The 15947-nt window shown below is 39.2% G+C and overlaps 1 protein-coding gene across 1 annotated transcript; it reads left to right on the forward strand.

Annotated features, from left to right (window-relative positions):
- The first annotated feature begins 7221 nt into the window (after positions 1-7221).
- Positions 7222-12906, forward strand: FCER1A (Fc epsilon receptor Ia). Its single transcript, NM_001267729.1, has 5 exons — positions 7222-7296; positions 7723-7743; positions 8791-9045; positions 10765-11022; positions 12491-12906. Exons 1-5 carry the CDS (start codon positions 7242-7244, stop codon positions 12673-12675), a joined length of 774 nt encoding a protein of 257 aa, NP_001254658.1. The 5' UTR covers positions 7222-7241; the 3' UTR covers positions 12676-12906.
- Positions 12907-15947: the final 3041 nt, after the last annotated feature.

Raw genomic sequence — 15947 nt, forward strand, 5'->3', positions numbered from 1 at the left:
TGTCACTGGAAACTGTGTATGCTCAGGACCCCTATTCTCATCTTTCTCTGGCCCTTTTTTCTTCTTCAGAATTTAGCAGAGGTTTTCAATCCTATCAGATCACATTTGATAGCATGCATTTATTCCTGTGTTTGTAAGGCAGAAACCTGTAACCATACTACAAATAGTGAGAATATTGCTGTGAAATTGCATATTCTATGCACCCCCAGCTACCATTAATAGGAAATAAATGGTGATCAATGATGCTAGAGAAAAGAATAAATTATATTTCAAGTTTCCCTATAAAAATAATATTATGATATCTCTGATGAAGAGGATCTCAAATAGCATGTAACAACAATATGTTGAAAAAGAGGATAGTGGGATATCTAGCAACAAATGAATATTTACTTTTTGATGGATTTTATAATGTTTATGTCATTTGTTAGTTGGTATATTTTGTAATCTTCTGTGATTAATTTTCTTGTTCTAAATAGTAATTCTAATATCTAATATTGTATTCAACATTTTCTACTCAATTTTTTAAGGAGGACCCTTTAAATTGTATGAATTTCAGACCCTCAAACTGAATCCACCTCTGCTATCTACACACACATGTATTTTTTAAATCAATAAAATTCCCAGTTTTAATATAAAGAAAAAATAAAGTGAAATAACTTTATAATAAGAAACTATGTCCTTGATGAATGTGTTACAAAAAACAGACTGATAGGAGAATGAGGTATTGGTGACACAACTATTATGAACGGTGCGGCTACAGGTGATCTGATTTTCTGAAACAGTGAAAAATGCAAGCATATTGTTCTAGCCAAAGCCAAGAATAATCTTTCCTCAATATACATGGCAGTTTCTTTTCTGTAAAATCCAGTATATATGAGAAGTGCAAAAGATGCTTTTGTGTTTATTTTTCAAAGTCATGTTTAAGGTTTAGATAATTATAAAATATCTGGCTGCACATTGAAAAGATGTGCAGAATCAGGCCAATTATTTAGTATGCAAGGCTGCCTTTGGTATCGCAGGGCATTTGTTTGCCTGCTAATGCTACAAATGTCTCCTGTATACCCATCATTGAAACAAGCAACCCTCAATAAACACACATAATTCTCACACATAAATTCATATTTCCTAAGGGCCTTTTGTAGGTGGTAACAGAGTATGATTACAAAGGTTCAGAATGCCTCCTGCTCCTCCCACTGTTCCCACTCTCACTCATACCCTCTCTCACCCACAAGAAACACATGGGTCACAAAACCGTTTAGCCAGGGTCCTGAAAAATTAGGTCTTCAAAAGTTGCCTATTAAAATGCAAATGTCCTGGTCTGGGCTAAGACCTCTTGTCCTTATCTGCTAACAGCATAAAAGGATTCCTTTAAGAGATGTCTGTTTCCATTTTGTAACTGCAATTCTGTAAAGAAGCATAAAATAAACCTGGCCTGTAGTACATTTGGCTTAAGGGCTGACTTTGCACAATGGAGATTTCTGTCTAGTACCACACCTGGAAATGACCTTCAAACTTCCTAACCCCACCTCTGCTGCAGGCATGCGTGTTTTGGAGGTGTGGGTATGCGTATGTGTGTGATGATGTCTACCTCATTGACATGACTGCTGCTGTGTGATCCTGGCTGCATACTGTGAGAACAAGGTTTTGCATTCTGGACCCACCAGTAGCCTTCCAGGTTCTTCATCCTAAGGACAGACCAGGAGCATGGGAAAGGAGGCTCTCTCTCTGCTGCTCTCAAGTCTAACCAAAGGCTTCTTGCAAAATAATTATAATAGTCGTGAAAACTAACATATGCTCTGTCTTAACCAGTTCACCACATTAACTCATTTTATGCTGAAAACCACCCTTAAGGTAGGTACCACTACGGTCTCCATTTTACTGGTGAGAAGGCTGAGGCAAAGAGAGATTGAGTAGTCACAGCTGAGACTCAAACTTGAGAGCTTATTCCTAGTCTGGACTCTTAATTAATCTTGTACTTAATTTCTTTGAAAATATCTATGGCTAAATTTTTATTTTTATTCTTTTAATTTTTAAAAATTTAATCTAATATTCTGGTATTATTTTTAAAAAATTTTTTAGCTGGGTATGGTGGCACATCCCTGCAATCCCAGCTTCTTTGGGGGCTGAGGTGGGAGGATCACTTCAGCCTACTGGTCAGAGACCAGCCTGGGTAACATAGTAAAATCCTGCCTCAATTATTTTTTTTTAAAGCAAAACTTCTGTATACTACCACTTTCTAAGGATCTTCCTCAGTGGGCTTATACTATTGCTCTCCCCATTCTGAAAAAAATGTCAGCTCACTTAACATCTGTATCAGTTGGAAGATATGAAGGTAAGTTTGAAGCCTTTTGGGCTTCTTGGCTGGAATATACTATTTATAAGGCAGAGGTCATGATCAATTTTTTTGAGCCCACTTTAGGTTCAAACTGTACCCTTAACTACAAGACACCCAAAGATACTTTATAGGCAAAGTGTGAGTGGCTGATTATCTTGAAGACAGGCAGCTGGATATCTAGATGCTCACACCTATGCACTATAAAAGAGTGTAGATTATGCTCAGTTATATGCCTTGGATGTTTTGTCCCCTCCAAATCTCATGTGAAATGTGGTCCCCAATGTTGGAGGTAGGACTTAGTTGGAAGTGTTTGGGTCATGGAGGCAGATCTCTTACAAATGGCTTGGTGCCTTCCCCATGTTAATGAGTTCACATGAGAGCTGGTTGTTTAAAGGAAACTAGCTTTTCACTCCCTTCTCTAGTAGTCCTGGAAGTTTCCGTTTATTTCTTTTGGATTTACTACTTTTAGACCCATTCAAGTCAAGACAGGAAGTAACAAACATTAAAGCCCCTGACTTTCTTGTGAAAATCTAACAGGCAGTCAGCACCTGCTATTGAGGCTCTTTCTTGAGCAGAAACTCCTGTTTAAGGTGGCAAAAGAAAGTAAACGCAGCCGATACCCTGCTGGCCCTAATAACATACAGGAAAAAAAAAGATTTCATGTCTTCTTTCTATTTTTTAGGCATGTCTATGAAATAGACATAGCTAACATGCCAACAGTGCCAACATTGCGTGGCTGAGTTGAGACGTCATTGCCTGAATCAACAAAGATAACTTATAGAACAGGAAGTTGGTCCAGAACAGTGGTTTCCTACGTGTGGGTTATGGAACCTGGGAATCCAAGGAATTTCTGCATGAGGACTATGAATCCATATGCACTTAATCACAATGCACAGACTCAATGAATAAAGATATCTTTATCTATCTTTCACCTATCTATGATGTATCTATCTGTCTATCATCATCATCATCTATCTATCTGGTCATGAGCGTGGGCTCTTAAGCCATATTGCCAGGTTAAAATTCTAATTTTTTTATTTTTTTAAGTTTTTCTTTATTGCATTATAGGTTTTGGGGTACATGTGAAGAACATGCAAGATTGTTGCATAGGTACACACGTGGCAGTGTGATTTGCTGCCTTCCTCCCCTTCACCTATATCTGGCATTTCTCCCCATGCTATCTCTCCCCAACTCCCCACCCCTGCTGTCCCTCCCCTATTCCTCCCAACAGACCCCAGTGTGTAGTGCTCCCCTCCCTGTGTCCATGTGTTCTCATTGTTCAACACCCGCCTATGAGTGAGAACATGTGGTATTTCATTTTCTGTTCTTGTGTCAGTTTGCTGAGAATGATGTTCTCCAGGTTCATCCATGTCCCTACAAAGGACATGAACTCATCATTTTTGATTGTTGCATAATACTCCATGGTGTATATGTGCCACATTTTCCCTGTCCAGTCTATCATCGCTGGGCAGTTGGGTTGATTCCAGGTCTTTGCTATTGTAAACAGTGCTGCAATGAACATTCATGCATGTGTCCTTATAGTAGAATGATTTATAATCCTTTGGATAGCAACTGTGTGCCCTTGGACAAGGTACTTAACCTCTTCATGGTTTAATTTCCTTATTCTTAACTGCATAGAGTTGGTAGGAGGAAGAAAATAGATAAGACATGTTGCATAGTTAACCTTGTATTTGATCCTCAGGGAGAGATTAACGTTTATTATGTACATAAACATCATGAGCAGACAGGCATTTTGCACTTTCATCATTTTGTATTCAATTTTATATGGACCTCACCTGGTTTTAGAGAACTTTGAGAGTGAGAAAGAAGCCAGCAGATTGATTTGGGTTTTCTGCTTCCCTATTTTGGAGAAGGTCACAAAGGCCAACATACTGTATACACCGAGCCTTGATCCTCCTTCTGCCAGCCATGTCCCAAAACACAGAAGTTCCTGCCAAAAGCCTCTCACCCTAGATCCAGCTGCAGGGGCACCTCACAGTACTCAGTCCCTATAACTCATGCACATCCATTTGTTTCATTTTTATACTGCTGCAAAATGAAATATAGATTAAGGCTTCCCACGTCAAATAACAGGTCTAAGTTTGGGCATAGTGAGGACTTTTATGTGTTGAGTATCTGTGTGTCCAGAATCAGAAGCAAGAAGTGAAACTTAGACACACCCTATTCATTTCAGTGAACCCACGTTCCAGATGTGGACAGGCAGAGTATGAGAACTTAGCAGCACACTCCCCCCAGATAATGGATATGAAGCTTGAAGGACTTTTTAAAATATATATATATAAGATTAAAAAATATGTGGAATTCAACTGCGTGTCAACTCGTTCTTCCAGGACGGAATAGAGCTCTTGGTTAATCTTGGTGTTAATGTGTTCCTTCTGAATTCTTGTTCTGCTCTTTTGGGTACCTGTAGTTACGTGCTATGGAAATTAGGGTATGGCTCATTCTTTCTGATGCTGATGTTAATGGTTCGCTTTTTTGGGGGGAGGGTGATGCATGGGCTGGGAAGGTGAGTAGTTTCGTTTACTTTTTAGGCTTTGATGAGCTGGTGTTATCGGACTGCTAAATTTTTGCTGTTACAGCTACCAAAGAACTTCCTTTATTTCAATACTGGACACTTAAGCAAAAGCTTTGGAATGATAAAGCCAACGTTTCAGAAAGCTTTAGAAATGACAGTGTCCTCTCTAACTCCAAAGCTTATATGCTCCGAACTAGGAACAGTACCTCTCAGTGAGCCCTGCACCATCTCCCATCTAAGTGGGAGCTATTTGGACAGTGACCTCAGAGGAATCCTTTAAATAAACTACTTGAGTCATGGTGAAATGACTAACTCTGAGGGACAATTTGATAGCAGGTTCATTGTCCTAGGAAAAAGGAAACCAAAATATTCCCTGGACAAAATCTCAACAAAGTGATAAAGTAGAATATTTCCTTTTCTCTTCCAAGGTTTAGGGATTCAAATATTACCCTCTGACAACATCTCAAAAACTACATCTTCCTTAATTCCTCCTCCTTCTCTTCTCCAATCCTATCCAACAACTTTTCTGCATTCTGTTCTTTCCTGATTATGCTCTCTTCTTCATAACCATGGAGAGGATTGAGATTGTGTAGATAGATTAAACTAGCACAAGATGCTCCTTATCAAATAAAGCATACTATATAGGTTGACAAGAGCCTTAATCCAGTCAAAATTCATATTTCTCCTACAAGTCTTTAATTAATAATGGTAATAAAGAAGGCAGAAGATATATTTATTGACCATCCTTTCCATTCTAGATGCTTTGCAATACATTTTACTTCTTTATCTTATTAAATCTCACAATAGAACCATGACCTGGATCCCGTTATTGTCCCTGTTTTACAGGTAACCTTTAGTCACATAAAGATTAGGAATATTTGAATTCAGAGCTTTAAACACAATCAACTTGTACTTTTCAAAATAACTTGCTTCTCCCTTTAAGGTCTGTCACTAAAACATAGCATGACCTGGGCTCAGTACCTAATCTTCCTCATCAGAAACTTAAATTCCTATTTATGAACTTTTTTAGCCCTATATTTTCTAATTCCATAGAAAGCTAGAAGTTTTTGGTTAGATCTTCATGTGGAATGACTTTGCTTTCATTCAAGAGACTTCATTCAGCAGTCTGTGAGGAAAAGCACGGCATGACAGAATCGTGCCTCAAGTGCTTCAGATGTGAAGTGGGTTTCACTGTGCTGTCCCTGTCTTCTTCAGAGTTTTGGTAAAGATAAAACATAATGCTCATGTAAAAGCAATCTCTGCAAATGACAAACCGCTATAGACATCATTAATGCCAAACCACTATTTCATCATTAATAACGATGAAAACTCTGTAAATGTCTCATTATTAATATCAGATACCGGAAGAAGGTCCAACCTTGACCTAGAGCCAAAAAACAGAAGTTAGTCGAAGGAATCCTGGAGAAAGGTTCTGCTTTGTATTTAAAGGAGAAAGGGTGACTGTGCTGGAAAATTATAACACTAAAAGTAAACAAAAGCTAGGAAGTAAAATAAAATAAACTATATGGCCTAGATCACTGTAAGTAATGGTTTAATGTCTGCCTTCCTGTGTCTGAGCCAGAGTAGGGCACAGTAGAGAAAAAGGAGTCTCTGAAAATGTTTCCCATTTGGCTGCTCAAATAGCGGATCATCAGTGAATCAGATGAAAATTTGTGGATTTGTGGACTAACCGATCAGCAGGAAATTAAATAAGGAAAGTGTTGGTAGCTCTGGTGAATCTCAAAAGAATTTCGGCAGTTGCTAGCCGTGCTCCTGAACATGCATCGTATGACTGAGAGTTTGACTTTGCGGTTAGATTTTATGTGTCTGAACCCCAAGTTAGTTATATGATAGGTGGCACCCTAAGACAAGTCGCTTAACCTCACTAACATTCAGTTTTCCTATTTATGAAATATAGTGATGGCACCTACTTTGTAGAATTATTGTGACAAGTAAATAAAATATCAGATTTATTTAGCATAACACCTGGCATATGTTTGTTATTTAGTCATTAGTTGCTGCTGTTTTATTCTGCTCTCCCTTGCACCCCACTTTTCTAAGTTGTAAACTAAATAGTTGTACACTGATTGACAGATTAAGAAAGGCTTGTGACTGTGCCAGACCTATGCCTCTCTCTCACCAGATACATGTGGAGGTGGGATAGGGAGTAGAATAAGGGGGTAAATATTAAATTGCCCAGTCTGGCACCATCCTGAATATTATCTCTGAAGAAAGAAGCAAAACCAGGCACAGCTGATGGGTTAACCAGATATGGTACAGTAAACATTTCCTTCTGCTTTTTGGTTTTAAGCCTATATTTGAAGCCCTAGACCTCTCCAGTACAGTCAGTACCAGGAGCCCATAAAGAAGATGGCTCCTCTCATGGAATCCCCTACTCTATTGTGTGTAGCCTTACTGCTTTTCGGTAAGTGGAGATTCGATTACCACTTCTGGAGAGGCCCAAATGAATGTGGGGAGCAGCTGAGGTAGAAACCTTCACTGTTTGGGTGGTGACTTTTTCTAGGACATGTGCAAACTATGGGGCATTTCCCAGGGACTCTGTAGTGGAGGCAAACTAGAAAGCAGAGGCAAGTGGGCTGAGCAACACCTACGGAGGGAGCCGGACTCAAAGCTTGGTTCCTTGCATTTGCCCTGGCATCTTTCAGAGTGCAAATTTCCTATCAAGGAAATGGGGATAGAGGAGCTCTCTCTTCCACTGATTCTGATTCCTGAAAAGATGGTTGGTTCTTAAAATTCCGTGGAGGTAGATCTCATCCCCACACCCAGATTCTAGTTTTCTGGAGATACAGAAGACTGATGGACACTAACGTATCCTCTCCGACTTTTGCAGCTCCAGATGGCGTGTTAGCTGGTGAGTCCTCTGTTCTTCTTCCCTTGGTGTTTCAACATGTCTGGGCATCGCTCTCTTCTCACTATTTTTTTTTCTCATCCCAACACTTCTGCTTTCTAACGAGCATGAATCTGTTCCTTGGCCAGCCTACTTTCCGTCTCCACTTTGCCTTGTCTTTCTTCTTTTCCCTGATTTGTTGCATTCTCTCAAGTCACTCCTCTGTTTCAGTCAACAACCATGTCTGTTGCACACACACACATCTCCTCTCCTCTCCTAGACACTTTCACATAATCTCACCCAATAGTTACATTATTATTATTATTGCCATTTATGATTGAGGATGCTTAACCTCAGTGATGGTTACATGGCTAAGGAACTGGGTTCCAACATAAGTTTCCTGGATCCAAGTCCAGTTCTCTTTTGACCATGTCGTCCTTTTGTTATCACCATGTATCTACTTCTTTGGTCTCTGTTCAAATTTGCACTATATCCCCTTGTCCCAGGAAGCCATTCAAGACTGATTCTCTTAGTGATTCTCACTACTTTCCAGAACTGATATATATTTTTCACTCTGTATATACTTACAATTAAATAGAAATATTTAGAGTTTGGAAAACCTTATATTTCATCTAGTCCAATAACTTTATTCATCCATAATTCACTCATTCATTCACACAATAAATATTTAATGTAGCAGTGGTTGAACATGGCAGATAGTGTTTCTACCTGAAAAGAGATTGCAGTCCTCGTTTACAGATACTAAATTGAAATTAACAGAAGTAGAGTGAGTCAGCTCAAATCACATAGTCAATTGGTTTCTTTGTTTTTACATCTCTTGCATATGTGTCCTGTCTTTCTTCCTATGTTGAGCATTCCCTGGGGCCACACTACTGTTTTCTCAGTTCTTTAATCCTTCTCTTAAAAATCAAAACAGGGTCCTATCACCAACAGTACAAGGACAGACTGACCACTGGTTGTCTGAATACTACTACATTTGTACTTTTAAGCCTGGACAGTTTTCAATGACTTTTTCTCTCTATATCTCTTCATATTTTTATCTTATTGAAGCCCTTCAGAAACCTACGGTCTCCTTGAACCCTCCATGGAATAGGATATTTAAAGGAGAGAATGTGACTCTTACATGTAAGGGGAACAATCTCTATGAAGTCAATTCCACAAAATGGATCCACAATGGCAGTTTTTTAGATGTGACAACTTCAGGTTTGAATATCGTAAATGCTGACTTTGAGGACAGTGGACAATACAAATGTCAGAGTCCAAAATCTAATGAGAGCGAACCGGTGTACCTGGGAGTCTTCAGTGGTAAGTGCCAGGGATATGGAAATGAGGAATGGCCCATCTAAAGATGGGGAAAAACAACTTATTCCAAAGGTTAGGACACCAGAGTGGGATTCAAGGCCTCTCACTTAGGACCCCTGCATCTCTCTTCTTCTACCCACTTTCCTTTTGATTACCCATATGCCTTCTTTCAATATTTTAGTCATCTCTCAATACTGTCCCTCCACCCTATTTTCCTCTATCTTTTCTGCCTAGATTCAGGTATATATTATGTGGTCAAACAGCATGACATATATGTGAACATTTCAAAAAGCTGTATATATATCTGGAATAGCATCAAAATGTTTAACTTAAAGTTTTGCTCTGCATAATTCATATGCCATGACCGGAATATGAGGTTGTATTCTTCGTTATGAAACATACCTGGATACATTCCTCATGTCCTCTAGTGTTACTTAAGAACATATTTTGGCTGGGCGTGGTGGCTCACGCCTATAATCCCAGCACTTAGGGAGGCCAAGGCGGGTGGATCATGAGGTCAAGAGATCGAGACCATCCTGGTCAACAAGGTGAAGCCCCGTCTCTACTAAAAATACAAAAATTAGCTGGGCATGGTGGTGCCACCTGTAATCCCAGCTACTCAGGAGGCTGAGGCAGGAGAACTGCCTGAACCAGGAGGCAGAGGTTGCAATGAGCCGAGATGGTGCCATTGCACTCCAGCCTGGGTAACAACAGGGAAACTCCGTCTCAAAAGAAAGAACATATTTCACGCTTGTTTCATCTTTATCACTCTCCTCCTGCCAACAGTTAGTATAGCATGCTTAGGCACATGTGGTTTAATCAGCAAATGTTGAGTAAACAAACTAATTATTTCGAATAGTGACCAGTAGGTCATTTTTAGACTCTATATTATTTTCTCGGGTGAAAAGAGATATTTCAACCTCTCTATGTAAGTTCCAGACACAAACTAAAGCAATGTGGAATAGCTTATTTCTTTGAGTAGGTTCTCGAGAAGTCCAAGGATTGGTTTTAAATTAAATGTGCTTGTTATGCTAGCGATATTTTCTTTCAAAATTCTCCTTTAGTTCATGCTTTTCAATTTTTACAAAAGCATTAACCATAGAATGTGATTCTTGTCTTTTACTGACTCATTACGGACAAATATTTGTTGAGTACCTACCAACAAGTATTGTGTTGCACTGGGAATAGTACACAGAACTAGACAGGGCCCCTGACCTCCTAGAGCATATAGCTATATGGGAAGAGGACATTAAATAAAGAATTACACAAACAATTAAATTGTTCATGTTCTGAAGAAGTTTTTGTGATAACTATAATTAAAACTAGAACTGGGAAGTTTCTATAAGGTAAGAGAGGACAAAATAGATACTCTCCTAAGCCACAATCTCTGAAAAAGACTGTTTATTTCCACCTAACTAACTAGAACTAGCAACAACAGATATGAAAAGAATTCTGGCTTTCAAGCGTTCCATGTACAGACTCAGCAGGGAGGTCTGAGAGGCTCTGTGGCCCCAGACTGACTTTTCAGGAGGAGAAAGGCTTTATCAATATAGAAGACAGGCTCTAAGCACTATTTTGTGCCTTTTAAAAATTCACTTTATGAGCCAAAAAGTGGGTTAATGATAACTTGTAGTTTCTGACACATGATCTACGCATGGCTCCCTTTGATCTATCCATTCATTCATTTACTGTTAAATAAATAACATAATAAATGTTCTTCAGACTGGTTGCTCCTTCAGACCTCTGCTCAGATGGTGATGGAGGGTCAGTCCCTCTTCATCAGGTGCCATGGTTGGAGAAACTGGGATGTGTCCAAGGTGATCTACTACAAAAATGGCGAAGTTCTCAAGTACTGGTATGAGAACCACAATATCTCCATTACAAATGCCACAGTTGAAGACAGTGGCATGTACTACTGTGTGGGCAAAATGTGGCAGCTGGACCATACCTCTGAGCCCCTCAACATTACTGTAATAAAAGGTGAGTTGGTAAAGGAAAGGAAAGACATCCATAGTGGGGAAGGAAGAGAGGACATGTGAGCCTGAGTGGTTGCAGCTTGTAGAAGGGGGGGCACCTGTGATACACTGGAAAGGCTACTAGAATTACAATGAGGAGATATGGGTGATAGTATATATCTAAATGTCTGTTTCTAAGTCCTGACTTGTTAAATGGTGATAGTAATACCTGCTTACACCATGGAATTTTTATGAAGACTAATGTGGTAATATTTGTGAAATGCCTTTGTAAACTGTTAAGTGCTACCCAAGCATAACAGATTGTAACTACTATTTTGATCTCAAAGTCATCTGTTGCTCCTGGGGAGAATACTTATATATTTATCAAATTGGAAAAAAGTTTCAAAGTTGAATGAAAAAAGGATGTAAAGAGCATGAGGAGTTCATTCCAGCATAGGGGGGCTGGGAAAGAAAACCAGCAAGTTAGTAAGCTGTGTGCCTTTGTATTGAGGGAGGAGGGAATGGAATTGATATGGAGAGGGTAGGCAGGTGGACTGCAAACTCTGTATAAGAGGGAACCTTTGAAATATTCTCCTTGCAAGGAAAAAATTAGACTTTTTCTTCACACACTTTGTACATACTAATATCTAAAAAAAAGCATGAGGTCAAAATACAGAATTAAGCCCTAGCAGTTCTCTGTTAACTATTTTGAGACCAAAGTGCTATGTACTTTTATCTAGGATTCCAGTATCTTCATCTGTAAAACACAAGATTTGGTCTAAAGTACATTATAACCATTTGAGAACTTAAAAAAATGTATTGATGATCATGTCTCATCTCTTGAGATTCTGATTTAATTGGTTTGGAGTGCAGCCTGGGTGTCAGTATTTTTCAAAGATCTTTCACAAAATGGAAATGTGTAGCCAATGTTGAGAATCACTGGTCTAGGTGATCTTTAAGTGATTTTTGGCTGTATTACTCTGAGGCTCCATAATTTGAAAATAATCACAAAAATTAGTACAGTATATAAACAGACTAACAGAACCACAAAATAATAGAATTGGAAGGCAATTTAGTGCAATTTCTTCATTTTGTCTAACAAGCATGTAAGAAATGATGATTAGTTAATTGAGTAATAGGCACCGATGACCCCTGCCCTCACTTTATCTCCTTTCCACCCCTAATTTTATGTGAATGCTGGTCTTGTCAGTTCCAAAAGGGGATGTCTTTCCTATGATCTTCCCCCTTGGGCACACTGGCTACAGTAACTGTTAGATAGGCGTTATGAGGAAGTGCTCAGGACCCTCTATGGCTCCAGGGAGCACCAACAGAGCAACTCAACCTAGTGTTCATCTGAGTGTTTTCTTTGTGCTTCTGGATGCCACCTCATGCTAAAAATGAAGGTCCTTCTCTTAGGGAGGTGAACCTCTGAACCTCATTCTTCAGTTCCCAATATGAATTACGTTTCTCATTGCATCTGTGTTCTACTACAGTTCAACGTGACAAGTACTGGCTACAATTTTTTATACCATTGTTGGTGGCGATTCTGTTTGTTGTGGACACGGGATTATTTATCTCGACTCAGCAGCAGGTCACATTTCTCTTGAAGATTAAGAGAAACAGGAAAGGCTTCAAACTTCTGAGCCCACATCCTAAGCCAAACCCCATAAACAACTGATATAATCACTCAAGAAATATTTGCAACATTATTTTTTTCCAGCATCAGCAATTACTACTTAATTGTTAAACACAGCTTACAATATTCATAGAAATGTCTGTGCTCATGGATTTATAGAAATGCTTCATTAAACTGACTGAAACTGGTTAAGTGGCACGTAACAGAAAGTGCTCAATTAACATTGGTAGAATAAATGAGAGAACGAATAGATTCATTTACTAGCATTTGTAAACGAGAAATTCAATTTCAATAAAATAAAGCCATGTGACAAAATGCTTCTAAGTATTCAAACCTTGCTGATTTGTTTGTTTTCTTCTAAAGGCAAGAACCGTGAAGTTCTAGATTAGAAATGTCCTCTCTTGACTGTTGTAAGTTTGATCCAGGAATGGAAAGACATAGTAGGATGCCAGTGAGTGCTTTCTCTTAAACTTACTGTGTACGAACTTTCAGTTCTTGGCAAAATCAGGGACAATCTCAAGACATTGGTCTCTCAGGATAAAGTAGAGTCCAGGATTCCTCTCTGATTGTTTTGCCCCTCCCAAATTTATATCTTGAACTTACATCTTGTATCTTTATATAGCACCCGAACCAAGCATTTTGGGTAAATTCCAGCAAATAATAATAACCAAAACCCTCAGCTCTGAAAACAGTCCAGGACTGAATAAGATTTTGGGCAAAAAAACTAGACAGTTTTGGTTTATTTTCCCTTTCATTTTTTGTCCTCGTCACATTCATTGGAGGCTCAGTCTTCTATCATGGGATAAATGGAATTAAGTTTCTACCTATGATTTGTTTTTTAATTTTTTGTAGAGGTGGGGTCTTGCTATGGTGCCCAGGCTGGTTGCAAACTCTTAGCCTCAAGCCATCCTCCCACCTCAGCCTCACAAAGTATGGGATTAAAGGTGTAAGCCACTGCACCTGGCCAACTGTCTGCCTACTACAAAGCCATCCATTAGAAAGAGACTAAACCATACAGAAAAAGACATAAATTCAAATCCTGACTCTTCTACTTTACAGATTTGTAATTTGGGAAAATCTTCTTACACATCCATGGTATTTCATTTGTGAAAAAAAATGATAATAATCATCCTTTCCACCTCTTAGAGTTCTGAGAATCAAATAAGAAGCTTATTTGAAAGTTTTTTGTTAATTGCAAAGATATATACAAATTTAGGAACTTTCAGCACCTACATGAGACTAGTTTTTGCCACCACTACCCCCTACCCCCATGAGCCTGCCCACAGAAATATTATACTCAGGGCTTAGTTTTTTTTACTTAGTATAAAGATTTATACTAAGGAAGGTGGGCAGCATATTGTTAGTGCTGGCCCTGGATTCATGAAAATCAGTGAGAGATCAGAATTCCTGTAGGTTACCTGTGCCTTAGAACAATTAATAGTATGAGGGTGAGTGTCTACGGAGAAACATTGAAATATCCATGAGACCCACAAGTCCCATTTTTTCCAAGGAATGTTTCTGGGCCACAAAAAAGAGGGAAATGACTGAAACGTTTTCCTGTTCTTTTAAAAACTTTGAATAGGGATCTGGTATTACCTTTCTTCAAACTCTCCTACACTTAAAAAAAAAATCATTTCAGAGAGGCAAGAAATGGCCAGATTCCCTGTGAATACCCTTGTCACTTGGCCTCATGTAGTAACTAAGTCTGGCCAATGGAGAGGAGATCTCTCCTACAACAGGCCAGGCAAAGTTTTCCTAGGAGATTCCCTGGTGTCGCTTCAGGATGCTTCTGCTGCCACCTCCACAAGGTCTATCTTAGGTTTTAGCTTTGGGACCAGCCTTTCCACCACACCTTTCTCCCCAATGGTCTACATAGCACATCAGCATTCCAGGCAACAGGCTAAACAGCAATTTACTCCTTTATTTCAGAGAAGGGATTGAGGCCAATGATTCAGAGTTAAAAAATGAGAGATATTTGATATGGATAGAAAGTCCAGGATTAATCAGCTTGAGACACATTTTCTGAGAGATTTTCTAGGTTCTTGAGAATCACAATTCACTTTTATTTCTCCTTTTTCCTCACTGCAAGATTGAGGGGACTATGGACAAAACACAGATTTGGATACTCAAGCTGCTAACTAGCTGTGACTGGGCCAAGTTACTTGCCAGTCTCTGAGATTCTATTTCTTCTTTGTTAAAACTGGGAGTCTGGTGGAGGTGGTCTCGAAGGTCCCTTGGAGCCAAGATATTTTTTAATTCATTAATTTAAGTTCATATGTAGCAATTATCCAGGCACTAAGGCTTAGAATACACTCCCTGAGAAGCTCCAGTGTAATTTTTTCTTTCATCCTCCACACATTGGTCTCTTTTTTTGCTGTGCTCTTCTATGTACAGAATCTAAATCCCACATTTGTACCAGACCTACACATTAATCTGTACCCATTTTCTTCTTGATAGTCATTGATCTTGCTCCAGAGGGAATCTGGAACATAGAGTCAGGGCTTGAGTATTTTGTGAACCCCTCAATTATGGCATTTATAAAGATGCCTTTACACATGAAATATTTTCTGCTATCCCAGAGATGGAGTACATATGTCATAAAGATGATTGGAATAGAAATAATTCACTCTAGATTCACCCTTGTTGCCCCCTCTGTCACCTCCTGTCTCTTACCAAATTGGTTAAGACCAGTTCATAGAGTAAAATTTGCTCTCCCATGGATCACTGTTCCAAACTGGTAGACAAGAATCGTCATGAACTCACAACAGTTAGGGGCTAATTTTTTGAAAAGCAAGTCAGTACCTCCCCACTGGTGGCCAATGGAAGACAATCCCCTGTGAGCACTCTCAGAGCGGAGACTCAGACAAATGACATATCTTGTCAGCATGTTGGTGAGTTGAGTACTTGAAGACAATTCTGCTCTTTCCCTCTTCTCATTAAATGGGAAATAGTGACAATCCAGAGATGAAAGTGTTACACTGAGGATAGCAGAGGCACCTGCCAGCCTAGGACTCTAGATAATCTCAGAGAGTGGGGCTGTTTTCCTGCTGTAGCTGATCTGCCCAGCTCTGGACAGCTACTTACCAAGCCCAGTGTCTATCTGGAACTTCCTCGACCACTACAACATTCCCACCACAAACCTTTTACCCTATTAATGTGCTCAGCACAACAATCAAACTCACTTATATATTTTACTTATGACAATGACACTCTTCCCCTTCTCGAAAATTGAATGACATAAGTCCGCTTTAAGTCTTTCCTGTTATTTTCAATTTTCAAGTATCATTGACAACAGCCAGCAATCTCTCTGCAAA

The sequence above is a fragment of the Callithrix jacchus genome, chromosome 18, assembly GCF_049354715.1.
Source record: "Callithrix jacchus isolate 240 chromosome 18, calJac240_pri, whole genome shotgun sequence".
Taxonomy (NCBI): Eukaryota; Metazoa; Chordata; class Mammalia; order Primates; family Cebidae; genus Callithrix; species Callithrix jacchus.

Excerpts from the sequence above, each read along its gene's own strand:
- FCER1A (NM_001267729.1), top strand. The coding sequence starts at position 7,242 with ATGGCTCCTCTCATGGAATCCCCTACTCTATTGTGTGTAGCCTTACTG. Across the intron at positions 9,046-10,764 it reads GTACCTGGGAGTCTTCAGTG|ACTGGTTGCTCCTTCAGACC; the intron begins GTAAGTGCCAGG and ends AATGTTCTTCAG. Across the intron at positions 11,023-12,490 it reads CAACATTACTGTAATAAAAG|TTCAACGTGACAAGTACTGG; the intron begins GTGAGTTGGTAA and ends GTTCTACTACAG.